The 21,627-nt window shown below is 36.2% G+C and overlaps 2 protein-coding genes across 5 annotated transcripts in view; one reads left to right on the top strand and one right to left on the bottom strand.

The window, feature by feature from the left end:
* The first annotated feature begins 1,902 nt into the window (after window positions 1–1,902).
* On the top strand, window positions 1,903–11,665 carry LOC109066196 (calcium-binding mitochondrial carrier protein Aralar1-like). Its single transcript, XM_042757511.1, has 20 exons — window positions 1,903–1,943; window positions 2,708–2,761; window positions 3,389–3,534; window positions 4,290–4,405; window positions 4,818–4,957; window positions 5,542–5,688; window positions 5,773–5,825; window positions 5,858–5,938; window positions 6,072–6,127; window positions 6,186–6,222; window positions 6,313–6,397; window positions 6,725–6,809; window positions 7,712–7,870; window positions 8,041–8,093; window positions 8,184–8,264; window positions 8,348–8,488; window positions 8,612–8,750; window positions 9,453–9,611; window positions 9,699–9,789; window positions 10,737–11,665. The coding sequence occupies exons 1-20, from the start codon at window positions 1,932–1,934 to the stop codon at window positions 10,942–10,944; spliced, it is 2,043 nt and encodes a 680-aa protein (XP_042613445.1). The 5' UTR covers window positions 1,903–1,931; the 3' UTR covers window positions 10,945–11,665.
* Window positions 11,041–21,627, bottom strand: part of LOC109066206 (dynein, cytoplasmic 1, intermediate chain 2a-like) — a 13,005-nt gene continuing 2,418 nt past the window's right edge. The window contains exons 3-17 of one of the 4 annotated variants that reach the window (XM_042757508.1): window positions 21,561–21,627; window positions 20,213–20,303; window positions 18,681–18,740; window positions 17,605–17,720; window positions 17,441–17,527; window positions 17,194–17,356; window positions 17,006–17,105; window positions 16,769–16,894; window positions 16,247–16,393; window positions 16,062–16,175; window positions 15,183–15,316; window positions 14,936–15,080; window positions 13,821–13,961; window positions 13,624–13,749; window positions 11,041–13,537 (exon numbers count right to left, since the gene is read on the bottom strand). The exon at window positions 21,561–21,627 is cut by the window's right edge and continues 48 nt beyond it. In XM_042757508.1, the coding sequence (XP_042613442.1) occupies window positions 13,424–13,537; window positions 13,624–13,749; window positions 13,821–13,961; window positions 14,936–15,080; window positions 15,183–15,316; window positions 16,062–16,175; window positions 16,247–16,393; window positions 16,769–16,894; window positions 17,006–17,105; window positions 17,194–17,356; window positions 17,441–17,527; window positions 17,605–17,720; window positions 18,681–18,740; window positions 20,213–20,303; window positions 21,561–21,627 (1,731 nt within the window). In that variant the 3' untranslated portion in view covers window positions 11,041–13,423. Of the gene's footprint in view, window positions 13,538–13,623; window positions 13,750–13,820; window positions 13,962–14,935; window positions 15,081–15,182; window positions 15,317–16,061; window positions 16,176–16,246; window positions 16,394–16,768; window positions 16,895–17,005; window positions 17,106–17,193; window positions 17,357–17,440; window positions 17,528–17,604; window positions 17,721–18,680; window positions 18,741–20,212; window positions 20,355–21,560 lie in introns of all 4 variants that reach the window. The other 3 variants (XM_042757507.1, XM_042757509.1, XM_042757510.1) reach the window with 3 other exon arrangements.

A 21,627-nucleotide genomic window follows, 5' to 3' on the forward strand; every position in this document is an offset into this window, starting at 1 on the left:
CATCATCCGGGTATTTAAAGTGCACTTTCTTAGTGTGAATGTGCTACTAAAGTGTCATTGAATAGTTAAGAAGTACACAATTCGGGATGCACCTTAAAGGTAAAGCATGCTAGCAGTGTGCTAAAAATGCTAGCAATATAAAAAATCATGCTTACAAGTTAAAACATGCTAACAAAGTTAGCAACATGTTAATTATGTTATAAACATGCTAGCTACATTCTAGTAACAGGCTCATCATGTTAAAAACTTGCTAGCAACATGTTAGACATGCTAGAAACATGATTAACAACATGCTAATCATCGTAGAAACATGCTATCAACATGCTAATCATGTTAGAAACATTAGCAACATGTTAACAACATTCTAAATCATGACATGCTAGAAACATTTAGTAACATCGTTAACTAAACATGCTAATCATGCTAGCAACATGCAAAATACAATTATCATCGAAACAACATGCTAATAATCATAATAACTTGCTAGCAACATGATAATTACATGTCAATCATGCTAAAACATGATAATCATGTTAGACACATGTTAACAACATGCTAATCAAGTTAGACAAATGCTAGCAACATACTGATAGAATGATTATTATTATATGATATTCTTTAAATAATTGCTATTGTTCTAGAAACATGATAAACAACATGCTTACAAAATGGTAATCCTGCTAGCAACACAAAAGTAGCATGATAATCATGTTAGCAACACGCTAATCATGTTATAAACAGGCTATCATCTATCTTATGCAACATGCTAGCTACATGTAAATCATGTTAACAGCGTGTTAATTGTCTTTGAAAAATACTTTCAACATGTTAATCACGTTTGAAACTTGCTAGCAAACATGGTAACAAAATGTTAATCATGCTAACAAAATGCTAGTAACAGGCTAATCATGTTAAAAACTTGCTAGCAACATGCTAACAACATGTTAGTAACAGGCTAATCATGTTAAAAACATGCTAGCAACATGTTAGACATGCTAGAAACATGATTAGCAACATGCTAATCATTGTAGAAACATGCTATCAACATGCTAATCATGTTAGAAACATTAGCAACATGTTAACAACATTCTAATCATGCTAGAAACATTTTAGTAACATGTTAACTACATGCTAATCATGCTAGCAACATGCTAATAATCGTAATAACTTGCTAGCAACATGATAATTACATGTCAGTCATGCTAACAACATGCTAATCATGTTAAAACATGCTAGTAACAGGCTAATCAAGTTAGACACATGCTAGCAACATACTAACAAAATGCTAATTATGCTAGCAACATTCTAACTACATGCTATTCATACAAACATGCTAATCATGTTAGAAACATGATAAACAAAATGCTAACTACACGCTAATCATGCTTGCAACATGTTAATCATGTTAGGGACATGCTAGCAACATGCTTACAAGATGGTAATCCTGTTACCAACGCGAAAGTAGCATGATAACCATGCTAGCAACATGCTAATCATGTTATAAACATGCTATCATCTGTCTAATCTAACTAAATTTTCAAACTTCAAGCTTTTACAACTGCTTTAAACTTTAGGCTAGGCTTTCTCATGCCAACCTAAAGTGTGTCGACTAACTTTTTTATCTAGTTGAATTCTAAAAATACAAAACATTCCAGTAGGTCCTCAAGACACACACAAGGATACATTAGCAACTACATAAAAAATAAATCAGATAAGATTTCATTCATTCATTCACTGAAATAGATTTAAAATGAATTTCAAGCAGTATTTATTTTCGTATTATAATCGTATCCCACTTGACTAGAACCCAGACATAGAGACTCTTGGTGACTAGACCTTATTATAATCGTATCCCACTTGACTATATCTTGTTAGCGGTTCTTCTCATCGGCCACGCGCCTGCGCGACCCCACGTGACGTCAGACAGCAGCATGGCGGCCAAGGTGACTCCGGCGACACCGCGTTTGACTGAAAATTTTTGTTTTTATTTTTATAGCCAACGACTTTTAATCACAGTTGCTGATTATTAACGGGAGAAGGTCTAATAGATCCGTAATTGGGATGAGTAGAGACAGCGACGAGTGTTTTTAACGGACCGGCGCGAGCATCACTGAGCTTATCGCTGCGCTCGGTCTGAGACTCTGTCTGAATTTACTGTCTGTGAGGATCATAAAATCATAAATAATATCAGAGTTGTGTGTCAAACAGCATTAATCAGCTCTTTAGCAGACTGTTGTGTCGTTAGAGGTTAAGAATTGTTCGTAAAGTGTAGTCAGGCGTGTGAGGATCATGCTGTGGGCGAAATCGCGCTAATTTTATTCTGCAGGGGCTCGACACTCACGTGTGTATTTGTGTTGAGTGATTAGTCACTAGTTACTTTGCGTACTGCAAAGATTAAGCTAATTTAGATTTGCATACATTCTGTGCCAGACAGTCCCAATAATGCTGAATGCATGCATTTGATATATACATGAGCATTTGGGAATAAATGCAATTTTGAACAACAGAAATGATATTCGTTCATTAAAACCTTGTCATTTGGGGATTCACTGAGAAACATTTAATAGATACAGATAGCTCTGTAAAACTTGCACTATATTTCGTTCAATGTGGTTGTGGTTTTGTGGCTATAATTATAGATCGTAGCTCTTTAGTTCATCTTTATAGTGTTATTTAACTGTTATTCTGTGCTGTTGTTGTTCTGCAGGTGCAGTTAACTAAAAGGGCCGACCCCAATGAGCTGAAGGGCATCTTTCAAAAGGTAAGTTTAAACCGCAGAAACCCTTTATTTGAAAGCCTAATTTTGGTGTAATGTCAGGTTAGGATGTATCCCCCCCAACCTTTACACCGCAGTCAATTCCAATGAGAAACTGCAACCGTAGATGTTGTCGTTGTCTGTCATTAAATCTTTATTTCTTAGTGACGCTGCATTTTTAATTGCCACTCTGTGTTCGTCTCTTCTTTTCCAAAGCAGTTTAAAGAGACTGGCATGCTCGAGAAAGTCTAGACACCTGTGTGTGTTTGTGGGACAACAGTTTATTGTGTGTATGTTTCATTTTGTATCACGAATAGGGAAATACCAATATGTGTCCCTCATTAACTGTCAGTCAGGGCTTTTTAATTGTTGTGATCACTTCCGCCTTTGAGATCGTGTGCCTCTGTCAGCTGAGAGAAGTTGTTTCTTGTGCCACTTTGGTGTCTGGTAACACAGATGCGATGTGGCTCTATTAATAGGACGCAAGCGTGTGAGATGGATGTTTGGAGGAAGACATGAATGTCAGGGCAATAGATGGATGAGTGAAGAATGTCTCGATAAGGTCAGGGGGCATCTCGCTTTAGGTTTTTGATCAGCTGCTGCTGTAATTATGTTTGTGTTGTTTTCTCTCAGTATGCCAGTGTGGTGGATAAGGATGGAGAGCGGTACATGACACCCAATGATTTCGTGCAGAAGTATTTGGGCCTCCACACGCAGCTCCACTACAACCCTAAAACTGTGCAGCTGCTCGCCGGTGTGGCCGATACTACAAAAGATGGGTGAGACGGACATCTGTGTAATCGTTCTGTGTTATAATTCTTAATGGTTTGATATGACGCCTAAACTTCAGCTCAGATCAAGAAATTTTCCCACTTTCATTAAATTGTGTACATTATTTTTTTGCAGTAGCAGCCAGATGAATATGGCAAAAAATGTAGAAAATTCTGTATTGCATATACAATACTTCTCAAACGTTTGAGGTCGGTACGATTCGAAAAATTAGTGATTTTATAGAAGACTGTATTTATTTGATTATAAATAAAGTAAAAAAGAGAAATTGTGAAATAGTACTTAAAATAACTAAAATATTATTACAATAAAAAACTTTCTTTTTGAATATATTTTAAAATGTTATTTATTGCTGTGATGCAAAGCTGAATTTTCAGCATCATTACTCTTCAGTGTCACATGATCCTTCAGAAATCATTCTAATATGCTGATTTGCTGCTCAAGAGCAATTATTATTAACATTAAAAAACGCTTTTTATTGTTGTGGGAACATGATTTTTTTTTTTTTCAGGATTCTTAGATAAAAGTGAAAATGAACAGCATTTATTTGTATCTTTTGTGACATTATAAATGTCTTTATTCTCATTTCTGCCTGCAATCTTATGCAACCTTGCTGAATAGAAGTGTTAATTTCTCCCCAAACTTTTAAAGTGTTATGTATTCAATTGCCGGGTGTGTGTGAGAGAGATCGCAGAATGACCACAAGTTGTGTATTTTTAATGTTTCTTCTGTTTTTTCTTTTCAGGCTGATCTCGTTTCAGGAGTTTCTGGCCTTTGAGTCGGTGCTGTGTGTCCCTGATGCCCTCTTCATCGTGGCCTTCCAGCTGTTTGACAAGACAGGCACTGGATATGTGTCCTTCGGTGAGAACAGTATTGACTGTATAGAAATGTTCAGTCTTACTTAAAGTGGACTTTTGTATTTGTACATGCTAACATCAAACCCCATTGAAATCAATTCAGAGTTGAGAATTTGTGTGGTGTATGGAGATTTGTATGTATGCTGTTCCAGTTCATTCATATTTTCATTTAAGGCTGCCTACAGTATGTAGACACTGTTTTTGAAATGACCCGTAGTGTTTTATTTCCTTTTACAGAGTCAGCTGATTATAATGTAGTTATGCTAAACAGACAAGCAGCTTAACCTTGAACACACAGAGACATTCATTCTCACATGTTCACGTGTTCAGAGGACCTTTAAAACACTGTCAGTAATGTTGCAAGGCCCGTTATGTTCTTCATGAGTGTAAATCTGCCCCTATCCGTGTGTTAACAGAGAACGTGCGTGATATCTTCAGCCAGACCACCGTGCACCACCACATCCCCTTCAACTGGGACTGCGAGTTCATCCGCTTGCATTTCGGCAATGACAGAAAAAAAAGTCTCAGCTACCTGGAGTTCACCCAATTCCTGCAGGTACAACACCCAAACAATTATACACACTCCGAGTCATGATGAATATCATATTACATTTTGTTGTTATTATAAAATATTTCATACTTTAATTATTTAAGTTTTAAATAATGCTTGATAAAAAATAATATAATTATATTGTGATATAATTATCTAGTATTATTATTTTAATAATAATACATTTAATATAATGAAGTTTTAATATATAATAAACTTAATGAAATGTTACCGTGATTTAATAAATTGTAGAATTTATATAATTTATTTAATATGACTAAATATTCCATATTAAATTATTAATATTTAAAACGTGTATTTTTATTAATAATAATTGTATTAAAATTATTATTCTTTTTTTATAAAAATAATATTTTATATTTTAATAATACAATTAAATGAAATCTTTTCACAAAATATTTTTTTTTATATAATATTGATGATTTTTACTATAATAATGTAATATTAATTTTATACTACAATATTTTATTTTTCAGTACCAGCACAATTTTGACCTTTTGTTCTTTAGCAAAACTTCTGTATAAGTTCATCCTTTAACAAAAATCTTATTTCTGTGCTTGTTGTCATAGGAGCTGCAGCTGGAGCATGCGAGACAGGCGTTCGCGCAGAAAGACAAGGTCAAGAGCGGCGCTGTTTCTGCCCTGGACTTCAGTGACATCATGTCCACCATCAGACACCACATGCTCACACCCTTTGTGGAAGAAAACCTTGTGTCTGTAAGTGTCCCGCTCTCTTTTCCATCTAGTAAGATGTTTGTTGCGATGTTGTTGTAAAAGGTTTAAATGTCTGTGTCCTCTTAGGCAGCAGGTGGCGGCACCTCTCACATGGTGAGCTTCTCCTACTTCAATCTTGTGTACTCCTTCATACTCTCCTGCCTGAACCCAGCTCTTGCTTCATGGAACTGATACGTAAAATCTACAGCACTCTCGCTGGGTCTCGCAAGGATACGCTCGTCACTAAAGGTGCGTGCTGTCTGTCATATCCATTTCTGGGATATGATAGTTAATATATGTGGGTGTTTCGCTGGGTCTCGCAAGGATATTAAACTATTATTTTAACATCTTCTTCATCTGTAGAGCGTTGGTGTGCCCAAAAACAGTTTGTTCATTCTGCTTAAAAATAAGTTTGGTCAGATTACCCCTATGGAAATCGACATCCTGCAGAGCGACTGGTCAGGGACATCAAACTGTTCCGAACGTCGAGCATCCCATATTTTTATCACAGCTAGCAGGGCTGCACTCACAAACAGGGTACTTTCCTTTTAAAAATCAAGTTCATCCACTCATACCATAAGCAGCATTATCAGCTGATCATGTGTTTGTGTATGTTATGATGTGTAGACGATTAAACCTGGCTGATATCGAGAGGATAGCACCACTGGAGGAAGGAGCCCTGCCATATAATCTAGCTGAGGTGCAGAGACAGGTGAGCTTATCTGTATGAACAGCCAGATAACAGACCTTTAGGATACTATTGTTTTAATGTGTCTAATACTTGAAAATTGTGATGTTTTGATGAGCGGAAGTTGAAAATTGTGATGTTATCAGTGAGCTTTCCTTATCTAGCAGCACTAATTATGGCACAAAACACACTTTCACTACTAGGGATTTGATACCACTCTAAAAATCAGGTTTAAAATGAATATTTAGGACTTTTCAGTCATTCGTCTCAAATTCAGATCGGCCCAAAACTATTGTGCATGTAGTTTGGTGCCTCACATGCTTATTTCTTGCTGTCTTTCTGTCATTGCAGCATTCACATGCGGATGTTTCTCGGCCCGTGTGGCTGCAGGCAGCAGAGTCAGCGTACAGATTTACTCTGGGATCCATTGCTGGAGGTTTGAGTTTTTCATGTTTAAAGACCCCACAAAATTAGTACAGTTTTCCATTCTGTGTTATGTATTTCCATATGACAAAGGAAGTTGATAACAGGACGTGTCAAGGGGTCATTCCCTCTTTTAATTCAAATCAAAGTTATAAACCATGATTTGTTCAGGTGGTATCAGGAGGAGGGTCATTACCTTTCTAAAAAGCATTTTAGTGGCAAAAATTGGGATATGCCAGTGTGCAAGACGAGTTATTGATCCATTTTTTTTTGTGTGTTAATTTTTAAGTCTTAAACAGTTAATTTTAAATAATTTTCATTATGGCTGACTTTAATGCTCATAGATTTAAAGTTAGTTGAAATTGTTTAAAGTTCTTATTTAAAAGATTAATGGTATTTAATAGAATGATATTATTTTTTTTTTTGCTATCTTTTTTGATTTTATACTTTCATTTAGGAAGAACACAGGAAATTGCTCAAAAGTGACAGGAAAGACATTTACAAAATTACAACAGATTTCTGTTTCAGTTAAACAATTGTTTTGAACTTCATAGTAAAAATTTACAGTTGCACAAAGATGTTAAGCAGCAACTGTTTTCAACATTGTTGTTAAGAAATGTTTCTCGAGCAGCAAATCAGCATATAAGAATGATTTCTGAAGGATCAGGTGACACAAGAAAAATTAGCTTTGATCACAGGAATAAATTACATTTTAAAATATATTATTGTTTTTTTTTTTTTAAATTGCAATAATGTTTCACAATAGTGCTGGTTTTACTGTATTTTCAAATCAACAAGAATTAAAAAAATTGAAAAGAAAAAAGAATGCACAAGATTTTTTGGTTTACATGGATGAGTATGTAATTACACTTGACTGAAATGTAGTTGATCCTGTGTGTGTGTGTGTGTTTATAGCCACTGGTGCCACAGCTGTGTACCCCATAGACCTGGTCAAGACCCGTATGCAGAACCAGCGCTCCACCGGCTCCTTCGTAGGAGAGCTCATGTACAAGAACAGCTTTGACTGCGCCAAGAAAGTCCTGCGATACGAGGGCTTCTTCGGCTTTTATAGAGGTTGGATTTGTCTTATGCTATCATCGCTGCTTCAAAAGAACAAAATGAAATAAAGTGTTTGTATTCAGCTTTCGTAACCTTGATCTCACTTTTTTTTTTCCTACTCTTTTTTTTTGTCTGTCTGTCTGTGTGTGTGTGTGTGTGTGTGTGTGTGTGTGTTTCCTCTACAGGTCTTGTACCCCAGCTCATCGGAGTGGCTCCAGAAAAAGCCATCAAGCTCACTGTGAGTGTCATTAAACATGCTGTAGAAAGCAGTTTCTGAGCAGATGACAGTTAAGCCAATTACATGAGTCTCTCTGTATCTGTCTTCTAGGTGAATGACTTTGTGAGAGACAAATTTACCACAAAAGAAGATACAATACCTCTGGCTGCTGAGATTCTCGCTGGTGGATGTGTGAGTATACTAAACTTCACAGAACTCTTAAACTGGGTTATGTTGTACTAAAATGGCTAAACTTTCTGTGTTTGTCTTTCCAGGCCGGTGGGTCACAGGTTATCTTCACCAATCCTCTGGAAATTGTTAAGATTCGTCTGCAGGTCGCCGGTGAGATCACTACTGGCCCCAGAGTGAGCGCGCTCAGTGTGGTTCGAGACCTTGGCTTCTTTGGCCTTTACAAGGTGGGAAAGCGTCTATCTTTAAAACGCTGTATCCAACCAAATTTGACATTGTAGCTCACTGTTCCCGAATCGATGACTTGGTGTGAACTGTAACACATAAATGTTACTGGTTTTGATTCTCAGGGTGCGAAGGCTTGTTTCCTGCGTGATATCCCCTTCTCTGCCATCTATTTCCCTGTTTATGCCCATACGAAGGCAAGTATGGCAGATGAGGATGGAAGGGTGGGGCCTCTGCAGCTGCTGACCGCTGGAGCCATCGCAGGTCAGAACATGACTCTCGCTTGAACTTTGTGATGCTGACCCAGTTAAGTTAAGGACTGTACACACACACGTGCATGTGTGAGTGAGTGGTTGTCTATTTTGCACTTGTTTCAGAGTTTATCTGCTTCATTGCTGTGTGCTTTTTGTCCGTGTCATGGCTGATTTGAAGATTGTACCCCCCAAAATCGCTTTGTATTTTTCGTATTTATCATGAATTTCTTATGGTGATCAATTTTGACCGAGAACAGTACAAGTTACTATTTTTGAGTCATTTGCATGATTTTTTTTTTAGTGTTCACATAGCAAGTGCCACAAAAGTCTCCAAGTACAATAACATTCTGATAAAGTAAAAAACTAATTAAGAATGCAAGATTTCATGTGTAAAATGACTGAAGAGTACCAGAGTGTTAAAAATAACAATTTTGATCTATTGTTTTTGTAACTTTTAAATTTCATGAAATGAAAATGCACCCTTATATATTTTTAAATGCATAATATTAATCTTATTGTGAATAAATAATTTATGTATACATCTAATTTTTAACTTTTTTTGACCTTGTAGTTTTGATCAAAATGTCTGAGCTCGATCTTCTGTGGAAAAAGATAACGTATGCTGGACGACTTAGTGTTCTTAAACCCCATCTTCAAGCTTGCATTCATCTGCCTATGTATTAACAGATGTCTGGATGTTTTTATTTTACAGGTGTCCCGGCTGCTTCGCTCGTCACCCCTGCTGATGTCATCAAAACACGACTGCAGGTGGCTGCCCGCGCCGGTCAGACGACTTACTCTGGAGTGATCGACTGCTTCAGGAAGATCTTACACGAGGAAGGTTTCCGAGCTCTGTGGAAGGGAGCTGGAGGTACACACACACACACACACATCATGACACAGATGTCATTACACATCCATACTCACTCACACAGTCCTCTCTCTGTGTTCTCCGTAGCTCGCGTGTTCCGTTCGTCCCCTCAGTTCGGTGTGACCCTGGTGACCTACGAGCTCCTGCAGCGATGGTTCTACGTTGACTTCGGAGGACAGTAAGTGCTGATCAAGTTAAGCACACTTTTTACTGCATGACCGCAGAAAATGTGAAGTAACCTCTCATGAGAAGATTCACACATCATGCTTGCAAATAGGAAAGATTAGGCAATATAATATATGATGGATGAGCTTCATTCATGGTTGCTATAAAATAGCTGATATACACAAGTGTTTTTGCGCATCATTTGAAATCTTAATAATGTACCAACTTTGCTGCTACAATCCATTAAAATGGCTAAAATGTTAATTCATATATATTCATTTGAGGTCAGTAAGATTTTTCATTTTGAAAGAAACTTAACACTTTTATTATGCAAGGTTTCATTACATTAAATTGATGAAAAATGTCATGAAAAGAAATTTGTAATGTTACAAACTTTTCTTTTGAACTTTCTATTCATCAGATAATCCTGAAAAAATGTATCACAAATATATAAACTGTTTTCAACATTGATTATAATCAGATATGTTAATTGAGCATCAAATCAGCATATTAGATTGATTTCTAAAGAATATGTGACACTGAAGACTGGAGCAATGATGCTGAAAATTCAGCTTTGATCACAGGAATAAGTTATATTTTTCATTGTATTCAAATAGACCAGTAATTCACAATATCACTGTTTTTAATGTATGTTTTTGATCAAATAAATACAGCCATGTCTTATGTGAGCTTTCAAAAGCATTTTAAAAAATAGTGCAGATTTTTAGTGTGTGCATGTATTGAAATTTGATAGAATGCATAGAATAATGTTTGTTGATGGACTCTATTACTTGACCAAAAAAAGGTTTCCTGATAACGGTCGTCTTTTTCTTGGAGAAAGTGTGTTGTTGCACTTGGTAAAGCAACAACTCAAAACAACTGAGAAATATGGCGTGTTGAGTCACTTTGGATAAGCATCTGCTGTAAGAAAAAAACCCTCTTCTTCTCTTCCCCTTCTAGTCGCCCTACTGGTTCTGAACCAACGCCCAAATCCCGGATCTCTGAGCTTCCTCCTGTCAGTTCTGAGCACGTCGGCGGTTACCGTCTGGCAGCCGCCACCTTCGCCGGCGTGGAGAACAAGTTCGGACTGCACCTGCCCAAGTTCAAATCCTCCGGGGTCACGGCCATTCACTCCGAAACGCCCAAGGAACAAGATGGTGCTTTGTAAAGTCATGCCCCGCCCACCACACCCTTGTCCTCCAGTGGCTGCATGCCTCCCTCCCGCAGTACATTTGCCTACATTTTTCACTTTTTTTCTTCTTCATTTCATTGAGTTTTTAGGTGGGGGACATGGGAAATTATACTCGTTTTCAGAGTCTGGTGGCTTTAACCCATATCAGTGCCTCAGTTTTGATGAAGAACACTGGTTAAAGCTCATAGTTAGTGTGTTTTCTGATGCACAGGGTAGACGTCTGCCACACCGATCGAGACCTAAAGCGACACTCGCAGTGAAATACCTAACAAGGGCTCTAGAGAAGTTCATCAGCCACTGAAACGAAAGCTAAAGAGCTTTTCATGAAACACTCCTGAAAGGAAAACCATGACACGTACTGTTGGTTTTGTGTTCCTCTGATCCCCAAGATGCACATTCGCTGCTTTTGAGTTTTAATCTCATGATTATGATGTATTGATGTGACTGGAGCATGCTGTAGCGCTCTTCATTTGCTCAATAGGCTTTGCGTAGCTTGCACATGTACTGTATATACACGTACATCTCATGCACAGAGACGTGTTTCTCTCTCTGTCTGCATCCCAGTGAATGATGTACAGAGGTTTCAAAACTTGACTGATTGATCCGAGCAATCATGGTTGATTTGAAATGTAGAAAATAATTTAAATTCATTTCATTCTTGTATTTTATGGAAATAAATCAACACAGTTCAATTTTATTTCTATTTTGTGATGGTTTTTATTGAGTTTATTACTGCAAGTTACAAACGAGGTCGGATAAAGTGAGTTAGTGAAGTCGCTGGAGGACCACACACATGCAAGATCACACACTTGTCCTGGTCACGTAAATCCAATGGATTTTCTATGATGTCGTCAGGCATTCATATTTACTGGATTGAAAAATAATGCATGCACAAAGCACAACTTTTAGCTGAGGAAATATTTTGCATATGGTTAGGCTTCTCAAGATTGCGATGTAATTGATTTTTTTGACTGTGCTCGGTGTGCTTTTGAAAGTCCAATCATATCCAAATAAGGGAAATTTAAGCAAATATGAATAGATATGCATTTGAAATACCTAAAATATTTTAAAGTGCTTTTAATATTTTTTTATATTGTCATTGTCATGTGTAGTTATGAATGTTTCCTATTCATTATGAATAAATTAACCCATTAACGGTGTCTGGATATTAAGCTGTTAGTATTAAATTCTTCAATATTATTTAACAACTAATCATTAGCCAAAAGCTCATTACTATGACAGCCCAAGCTGTAGAAATTTTATTTACACAAATTTCCTGGAGCTGTTAATATATAGATTTTGTAATTTCCCGGATCTGATCTGTGTTTTTATGATGATTTTACACTACAAGTTATATGAATGTAAACGGGAAGCTGTTTTAGGTCTCGAGATTTTGTCACTCAATAATGCTGCATATACAATATTAAGAAAAATACACAAATTACATAAATACTACTAAAATCCACAGATGAGGAATAAACTGAAATATTAAAAATTTCTGCAAGAGCAGTCGCATTATTGGCTGGGAGGTCACTAAATTCAAATTAAAAATAAATGTCAAATTACACATTAAAATGGTAAAAATACATAAATATAACAGGATGCGGACTTGGGTAACCGTTAAAGGAAAAATGGTAAAATAATAACACTGTCTATTAGTCTAAATATGTGCCAAAGGGAAGTTTTAGGTTAATGCTAATCAAAGGACCACGGTTTTTGAAATGACAAATCATGGGATATTTTTAAAACCGTGATCTAGAGATTTCTACCAATGTTTTGCAAAGGAAAAAAAAAGATTTTTCAGTCATAAAGTGCTGCAATAAACAAGCACCAAAAGGACAATGCTGTGTGATGGAAGATTGTGGATACTTGTGTGTGTGTGTGTGTGTTATAAAATTAGCTTTAAGGCATCCAGAAGTAAGAACTGAGTTACATGTTGAAAGGTGTGCTGATTTGGTTTTTACTAAACGTGCTTTCAGTCTTTATGAAAACAAAATGCATTTGTTAAAAAGCTATAAATAATCCAGTATATGAAAGTTCATCCAACAGAAGGGACTGTTAAAAATATTCCAGCCCTTTAAAAGCACATTTCTCCTGTTACTCAGGATACGTCAGTGTCTGAAGATGCTGTACAATAGTTTGCATATTGGTAGTGTTATTCTCCCTTTCCTCCAAATCAGCCTCTAATCCTAGAAATAGATTAAAATATTATAATTCCCACCTGATATACAGTAATCTACTTTCACATCCCATCTCATTACGATTATTACTTCTATAAATGTTTAGCAACACTAAGTGCTTCACTTGTTAATAGCAAAGTCTTGCTGTCTGAAATAATCTATTTGTCTCTAGAATTAAAAAAGAGCCAGAGACGGTCGCTAAAATAACTTCAGAGAGGGTGGAGATATGCAAATGCAGGGGAAACGTCATTGGTCAGCAGGGGTTGCTATGGTGATCATGCAGCCAATCGTTGAGCAGCCAGTTCCTCCACGTCCTCGCGGTTCTCGTTGATCTCGGTGAGCGTGAGCACAAACCTCGTCCACTCGTCCTGCCGCGCCACTGAGATTTGCTGCAGGAAAAATAAACGATAAATGTGTTTCAATGCCCACAGCTGCAAAACTTCATTTCATTTTTGATAACTGAAAGCATCCTCACCTCTCCGACGTCATAAATGTGCACTCGGCCCTCAGAGTCGCCGACGGCCACCTCTCGTCCCGAATGAGCCCAGCGCACACGGTTCAGCGCAGGGTTTCCCTCCACCATCACGCTCGCTGTGGGGACCTGAAGCAGCAGATAATCATTCAGTCAAGACGTGGATTTGTTCAGATTGTATTTCTATGATATTTTTGTACCTCAGTTTCGTTGTTGAGGTTCCACAGGTCCAGATGTCCGACTCCGTCCACGCAGGCAAACAGCGCGGGGTGTGTGGGAGACCACATGACGTCATACACGTAGTCCGAGTTGTCCTCAAAAGAGTACAAAGGCTTATTGTTCTGTCAGGAGAGACACAGACAGAGCAGCGTTGTTATTGTTGACTAAAGATATTACATATGACTTTCGTTCATTGAAATAAAGCAGATATTACATAAAAATATTCAGTGGAAGAAAAAAAAACCTTTACATTCAAGTCGAGCTTTTAAATTTAAAGTTTAAGTTTCCAAAATGACTCAAACTAAAAAAAAAAAAAAAAAAATTAAGATTTTATTTTATTCAATAAAAACTTTAGAAATAAATAAGAAATAAATTAAAGCTTATTGTTCTGTCAGGAGAGACACAAACAGACCAGTGTTATTATTGTTAACTAAAACTATTAAAAACTGTTTTTGCTAATTGTATACATAAATAAAAGATATTTAATAAAAGAATAAATAAAGAATAAATTTATTTAATAAATAAAAGAAAAGATAAAGTTTAAGTATTTAATTGAAAAATTAGAAAATGAAATAAAATAAGTTCAAGGACTAAAATTACTAAAACTATTAAAAAACTTTTTCATTAATTTAAATAAAACTAAAATATAAATATTCTACAAAAAAAGTTAAATGAAAATTAAAAACTGAAATAAAATAAGTTGAAGTACTAAATTACAAAATCTGAATTAAAAATAAATTTAAGTTTATTGTTCTGTCAGAAGAGACACAAACAGACCAGTGCTTCGAATTGAAACTATTAAAAATAATTTGTGTTCATTAAAATAAAGCAGAAATAACATAAAATATAAATATAAGGTGAAAACTTAAATTTGTAAATGTAAATGAAATGAAAAATGCTAAAAATACTAAAACTGAAATAAAAAATAAAGTTAAACTAAATAATAGAAATGACAAAGCATACTTTAACAAAATTACTCAAATTAACTAAAATGAAAATTAAAACAAAAAATAAAGGGTAATTCAAATGATTAATACATAGTATAATAGTGTATAAACAATGTTTGTAGTGTTTATATCAGTAGTGTGTTTGGCACCTTGGTACTCCAGAGTTTGACGGTCCAGTCAAAAGAGGAAGTGACAAACAGGTGAGAGAAGTCGACCGGTCCTGCCGCTGTGTGGCAGTCGAGGCCTGTGATTGGTCCATGATGACCCTCAAACATCTCACTGATGCCCGCTTTACTACAACACACACACACACACACACACACACACAAAGCACCAATATAAATCACTTGTGCGGATGTGAAGCGGACACAAACACATCAGCGCTCACACACTCACCTGCCGTGTCTGCAGGCGGTGTAGACGGACCCGTCCTCACTGCCCACCACAAAGTTATTGACGTCACCCAGAGGAAATGACATGGAGGTGACGGCCACTGACTTGGACTGTTTGAACATGAGCTCCAGACTGTCCTACACACACACACACACACACACACACACAAAGAGCCGTGAGTTTGACTGCTGTTGTGTGACTGGATGAATGACAGCCAATGAATGGCTCCGTTTCAAACTCTACTGACTGTTTTTTTTGTTTTTTTTTTGTATATATTTTTTTTTTTTATTAATTCGTTAGGTAGATTTTTTTTTAAAATGTGTTTTGTTTTGTTTTAGGTATATGTTTGATCAGTTCATGCATTGCCTGCGAAAAGTGTGGGTCGGTAAGATTTGTGAAAAAACAGCATTTATTTAAATCTTTACGGTCACTTTTGATGCACCATTGTTGAATAAAAGTAATTTCTTTAAAAAAAAATCAAACTTACTAAAGAACTTACAGATCCCAAACTTTTGAACAGTAGTTTATCTAGAGGCCTTGTGTGTTACCTAATTAAATTAATCACAAATAAATAAATAAGAAGTAACTAACAATCTATAAATTATAAATAAATGAAAGTAAATTAATTAATTAAAAACAAAATTCTAAATAAATTATTTGCAATTAAATAATTGAAATAAATAAATTACTGACACAATAAATAGTTAAATTAAAAAATACATTAAATTAAAACAACAAATAATTAAATAAATAACATACAGGAAACATGTTCAAAAACATTATTATTATTTTATTTTTATTTTTTATTCAGTAGAAATGACTGATTAGACAGGATTTAGCTAGCTATGCTTATTCACATCACGTTCACATGAGCTGTGTTACCTGCGGCGTGGTCAGCATGTCCAGACTCCAGGAGCACATCTTGCCGTCAGTGGAGATGCTGATGAGATTGTGAGCGTTCTGCGTCCCCACCACATTCACACAGTACACCGGGTGCTGCAGACACAGACACAGATGATGAAGATGATGAAGATGATGCAGATGAAGAGGTGTCTGTCTGTGTGTACCGTGTGAGCCGAGGCGGAGAGAGGCGTCCTCTGCACAGGGGTGCGTTTGTTACTGCGGTTGTCCCACAGGACGATCTGCCCCGAGTACGTGCCTCCAACCACCAGATTAGGATGAAACTGTGCAAACACTGCTGACATCACTGCAGACTGAACACACATTTTCATCAATTATTTATTTATTTTATTTTAATCCATTCTTTCATCCATCCCCAAACCACTTGAATATTTTTTAAATATTATTTATTATTTATTTATTTATTTATTTACTTGAATTAATCCATCCATCCAAACCGCTTGTCCTCTTTTTTAACTCATTGATTAATTTTTTTAATATTTATTATTTTTTCATTATTACGTTTCTATTGCAAAAATAAAAGCCCCAGTCTGATTTACAATCTTTAAAATTTTCATGAGATAAATAAGATGTGCTCTTGAGGACAAGATCAGAATAATGCCAAGACAAAACAATACTTTACATTTTTAATGCATATCTTTCACTGAGATATGCATTAAGCTCATCACCTGGCAGTGGAAGACATATTCCGGTGTGGTTTTCTTATATTTCATGTTCCAGACGAGAGCCACGCCGTCGGGCTCATGTGGAGCGTCTTCATTACTGCTGTATGACGCCGCCAGCAGCTCAGGGTACTGATGGGAAGCACAGAAAACAGGACAAGAGAGGGGAACTTCACTGGAATAGTCATAAAAAGCAGTGTTACATGCTTCCAGTCACAGAACTAAGTTTGCATGATCATGTACCTGCGGTGACCAGTCGAGACAGGTGACCACTCTGTGTTTAGACCAGCGCTCGTCCGCAAACTGTCTGTTCAGCGAGAGTTTGGCTCCAGCCTGAGACTCTCTGAAACAAACACAAATCAACAGCAACCACAAATGACACATCACACACCAGAGACGAGCCGCGTCTGCTGACAGATAAACACACTCACCCCTCTTTATCCTGAAGGTCCCGTCCGCTGTAGTCGAAAAACACGTCCACCTGCTCGGAGAGAGCGCGCTCCACGATCCGAGAGCTGTGGTCAAAGAAAGTCACAAACTCCTCCGAGTGAAGAATCTGCTGTTTCTCTTCCTCCGTCAGCTCATGAGGAGGCGCTACACAGAAACGAAGTTTCCTTCAGCAGTTGAAAAGCTGCAACTCAGCTATATTTCATGACTAACTATGTTTGAGAGCGCTACCTTCCTCTTCCTCTTTCTGGGAGTCTTTCTCCTCTTGATGCTCCAGAGCAGGCTGCGTCAAAGCCAAATCCTCCTCCTCTTCCTCATCTACAGACAGCAGTGAAGGAGTTCAGTGTCATTCGCACACGTATGCATTAAAGAAAAGCAGTGTGTGTGTGATTTACCGTCCTTGTGATGAGTCTGTGTGGGCGTCTGGGTCTCTTTTGTGTACGACACCAGCTCTCTGGGCGGGAAATCCACCTGCGTGACCTTTGACATGCCCAACTTCAGCGGGCCACGTCTGCAGAAAACACAGATGCATATGTTTAGACCGAAAAAAACTGTGGGATACTGTAATAATAAATAATTAAATGAAAAGAAATATTGAGTAATTAAATGAAAAACAATAAATAATTAAATTAAAAATAAATAAACAATAAAAAATGCAAATATCTAAATAAATTGATTAAAATAAATGATAAACAACAAATAAATAAATTACAAAAACGAAACAGTAAAAACAATAAATAACTAAATTAATTAGAAAAAATTATAAATAATAAATAGTAGATTAATTAATTAATTAAAATTCATTATTTAATTAAAATTGATTTGTTAAAAAAATTACTCAATTAAAATTAATAAATAAAAAATTATAATTAAATTTAATATAATAAATAACTACATTTTTAAAACGAATAAATAAATAAACAAACAGCATGCCGAAAACCCCGAAATTAATACAATTTCATCTGCTGAGGTGTGATAACATGTTCACAATGTCAGTATGTGAATTACAGGTTTATGGGAGACTTGAACCTGTGCAAGGATGTCAAAAACAAAAGGTTGAGGGAGCCTTATGAAGTAAATGCTAAGCTAAATATAGTTTTAATTCGGTATGTTACACAAGGAACATTTCATGTTGGTCAGAAAAGGTAAATACAGCAACAGTAGGAACAGGAAACAAGATTGCACACTATATTGACAAATCATGAGTCACTCTTCCTGGACTCTCTGTTTAATGACAAGCAGAAGGAGTGATGGAAACATGTTCGAAAACAATCTTTATATTCTGAAGAACTTATCTTTAACATAGTTAGAGAGCATTTAGCTAGCTATGCTAAGGGTGTCCATCCATGAAAAAAGCAAGACAGCAAGATTGACAGAAGGATAAATGAAGGAGAAGAAGAGAATGCAGGAGAAGTGCAGCAGGAGTGAAGGTTAATGAGAGAGAGAGAGAGAGAGAGAGAGAGAGAAGTACCCGAGCTGAGAGTCTGAATGGAGCAGTAGAGTAGAGGGGTCAGAGTCCCAATGAAGAGTCCTGTTAGAGACACACACACACACACACACACAGACGCGCATGCAGACAGTTACACAGGAGAGCAGTTATAAGAGGTGCTGTTATACACAAATATACCTGTGCATGCACACACACGCTTCACATACTACACAATACAATATAGAGAAACTCACATTTGTAATATAATAAAGTTTATCTGCATGTCTTGGCCTTTTAAACATGTGATTGTTGAAATGTGCCAACTGTTTCTGGTGTAACAGGTCCACCGTGGGAGAAAGTATCAAAATCCCTTCTTTTTCATGTTTTTTTAACATTATGATAGGACTTATGCTTAAAAAAAAAAGCTTTAAAGATTTTTATTTTCAGTTTTTTAAGATGTGAAAAAGTAAATGAATACTTTCTTAATGTACTGTATGTAACATTTTGACATTTTGATAGACTAAAAAATAAAAATAAACTCACTAAAACTGAAAACAGTGTCAGCCTGCAGTGACGAGTTTATTGCACGTTTTTCCAACACTTTAAAACAAAATACTAATAAAGAAAATTCTGAAAACTCAAACCATTTATTAGAATTTTATACTAATTTTGTGACATTATAAGAATGGGGAACAAAGATGAAAAGATGTTAAAACATAATGATGAAAACATTTTTACAGTGAAACATCAAAGGAATGTGAAATACAGAGCGGGAAGCAAAGTTTAGTTGTTTAAGTTTGCCATGCAACATATTAAAATAATGATGTTATTATGTTTTGCATTGTGAAGCTGTCATGAATAATGATGAAAAATAGGATGCAGAATCTTTCATTTGTAATTATTTAATTCACTTAATTATCCAAAAAACAGGCATTATCATGTGGTATTTTAAAGTATAAACTATATTTTAATAGAATTTCAAGCAAAATGAACTACACCACCGTTCATACGTTTGAGGTCATTAAGATTTTCTGTTTTTGAAAGAAGTCTCTCCTGCTCACCAAACCTGCATTTATTTGATCAAAAACACAGTAGAAATCATAATATTGTGAAAAATTATTACAATTTAAAAGCCAGTTTTCTATCTGAATATATAGTTAAATGTCATTTATTTCTGTAATCAAAGCTGTATTTTCAGCATCATTACTCCAGTCTTCAGAAATCATTCTAATATGCTGATTTGATGCTCAAGAAACAATTCTGATTATTATCAATGTTGAAAACAGTTGTGCTCCTTCATATTTTAGTAGAATAATTTTTTAGGATTTGTTGATAAATAGAAAGTTAAAAAACAGTGTTTATTTGAGATAGAAATATAAATGTCTTTAAAGTCACTTTTAATCAATTTAATGCATCTTTGTTGAACAAATGCAGTAATTTATTATTATTTTTTTTTTTAATCTTCCTGGCCCCAAACGTTTAAATGGTAGTGTATATACAGTTATGTTGATATAAATGTACTGATACCGTGATATGATATTTCTGATGGCAGTGTACACATGTGTGTGCCTCACCTCGGCCCCGTGCCGCCGTCTCCTGAGTCCTGGCTGCCCGTTTCGCTGGGAGTGTCCACTGATTTGGCGGAGGGGGACATGGGAGGGGGGACTAAATAGTGAAACAGACACGTATCTTCTGTTACCACATGCAGAGGTTGCACTACGTACACACACATCCACACGCACAAGCAAAGCCAAGGGGGTGTTTGAAATAAAGAAAAGAGCAAAAAAACATGAGAATAAAAAGTAGGTAAGCAACAACAAGCGAGAGCAGGGTGGTGTAATAATCACGATGAAGCAGCAAAACCAAAGAGGATTGAGCAAAAAAAAGAGAAGACAAAAAGGACAGTGGTTAATATTCATGCAGGATCCACATGCGTTAAAAAGAGATCAGTGCTCATTCCAAACCAGACCAAATTAATTCATCAAGAAAGAAAACATAATGAACATTGAAACCAGAAATGGATAACATACTAAACAAATGAGTTTATTTGAAGGTTTTGGGTTTCTGTCAGGTGGTCAGGACAGGTGAGCCGCGAACCAACCAGCCAAACCAGCTTAGGCAGGTTTAAATAGGTCACATCAGATCAGGTCATATCATTTCTCCTTATTATCTCCCAGAGCAAGATTTTAGCCGTGATTAAAGGGATAGTTCACCCAAAAATGAAAATGCACTCATCATTTGCTCACCCTCATGTGTTCCAAACCTGTTTAGAAGATATTTTGAAGAATGTTAGAAACCAAATAGTTGACGGTAGCCATTGACTTCCATATTATGGAAAAAGATACAATGGAAGTTAATGGCTACCGTCAACTGTTTGGTTTCTAACATTCTTCAAAATATCTTCTTTTGTGTTCAGCAGAAGAAAGAAGCTCATACAGGTATGAAACAAGTGGAGGGTGAGTGAATGATGCCAGAATCTCTTTAACATGTATGTAAATCTGTCTGAAGAACAGAAAAATGCTGAAGAGGTTCAGAACAGGTCATGGACCTGTCCTTTTAGGACCCATTTCCAGTCCACCAATAGCATTTCTATGATTTTTCCAAAAGAGGAAAAAATATCAACACTCAACATTCACGCAGCAGCGTTAACTAGTTTCTGTGCAATATATAACACAGAGTATAGCGTCATAAATGTCCACTGGACTTTTTAAAAATGTAAAAACAGAAATGTTGCTACTAGATTTATGATGTTAATAACAGTCTTTTCTCACTGGAAAGGAGGTTTTGAGTTCTGAAAGTGACAGAATATACATACATATATATATATATATATATATTCTTCCAATATGACCCCTTTTTTCATTAGGTTGTAGTTTACTAATAAGAAAAGCTTTTCTCATGCTGCTTTGCTGTGTTTCGTACCCATGGAGGCGTCCACTATCCCCATGCTCTGCAGCAGAGTCTCTGCCTCCCTCCTCTTCCTCTCCAG

Source organism: Cyprinus carpio, chromosome A6 (assembly GCF_018340385.1).
Source record: "Cyprinus carpio isolate SPL01 chromosome A6, ASM1834038v1, whole genome shotgun sequence".
NCBI classification, from domain to species: Eukaryota; Metazoa; Chordata; class Actinopteri; order Cypriniformes; family Cyprinidae; genus Cyprinus; species Cyprinus carpio.

Excerpts from the sequence above, each read along its gene's own strand:
- LOC109066196 (XM_042757511.1), top strand. Across the intron at positions 6,128-6,185 it reads TACCCCTATGGAAATCGACA|TTTTATCACAGCTAGCAGGG; the intron begins TCCTGCAGAGCG and ends AGCATCCCATAT. Across the intron at positions 9,612-9,698 it reads TCTGTGGAAGGGAGCTGGAG|CTCGCGTGTTCCGTTCGTCC; the intron begins GTACACACACAC and ends TGTTCTCCGTAG.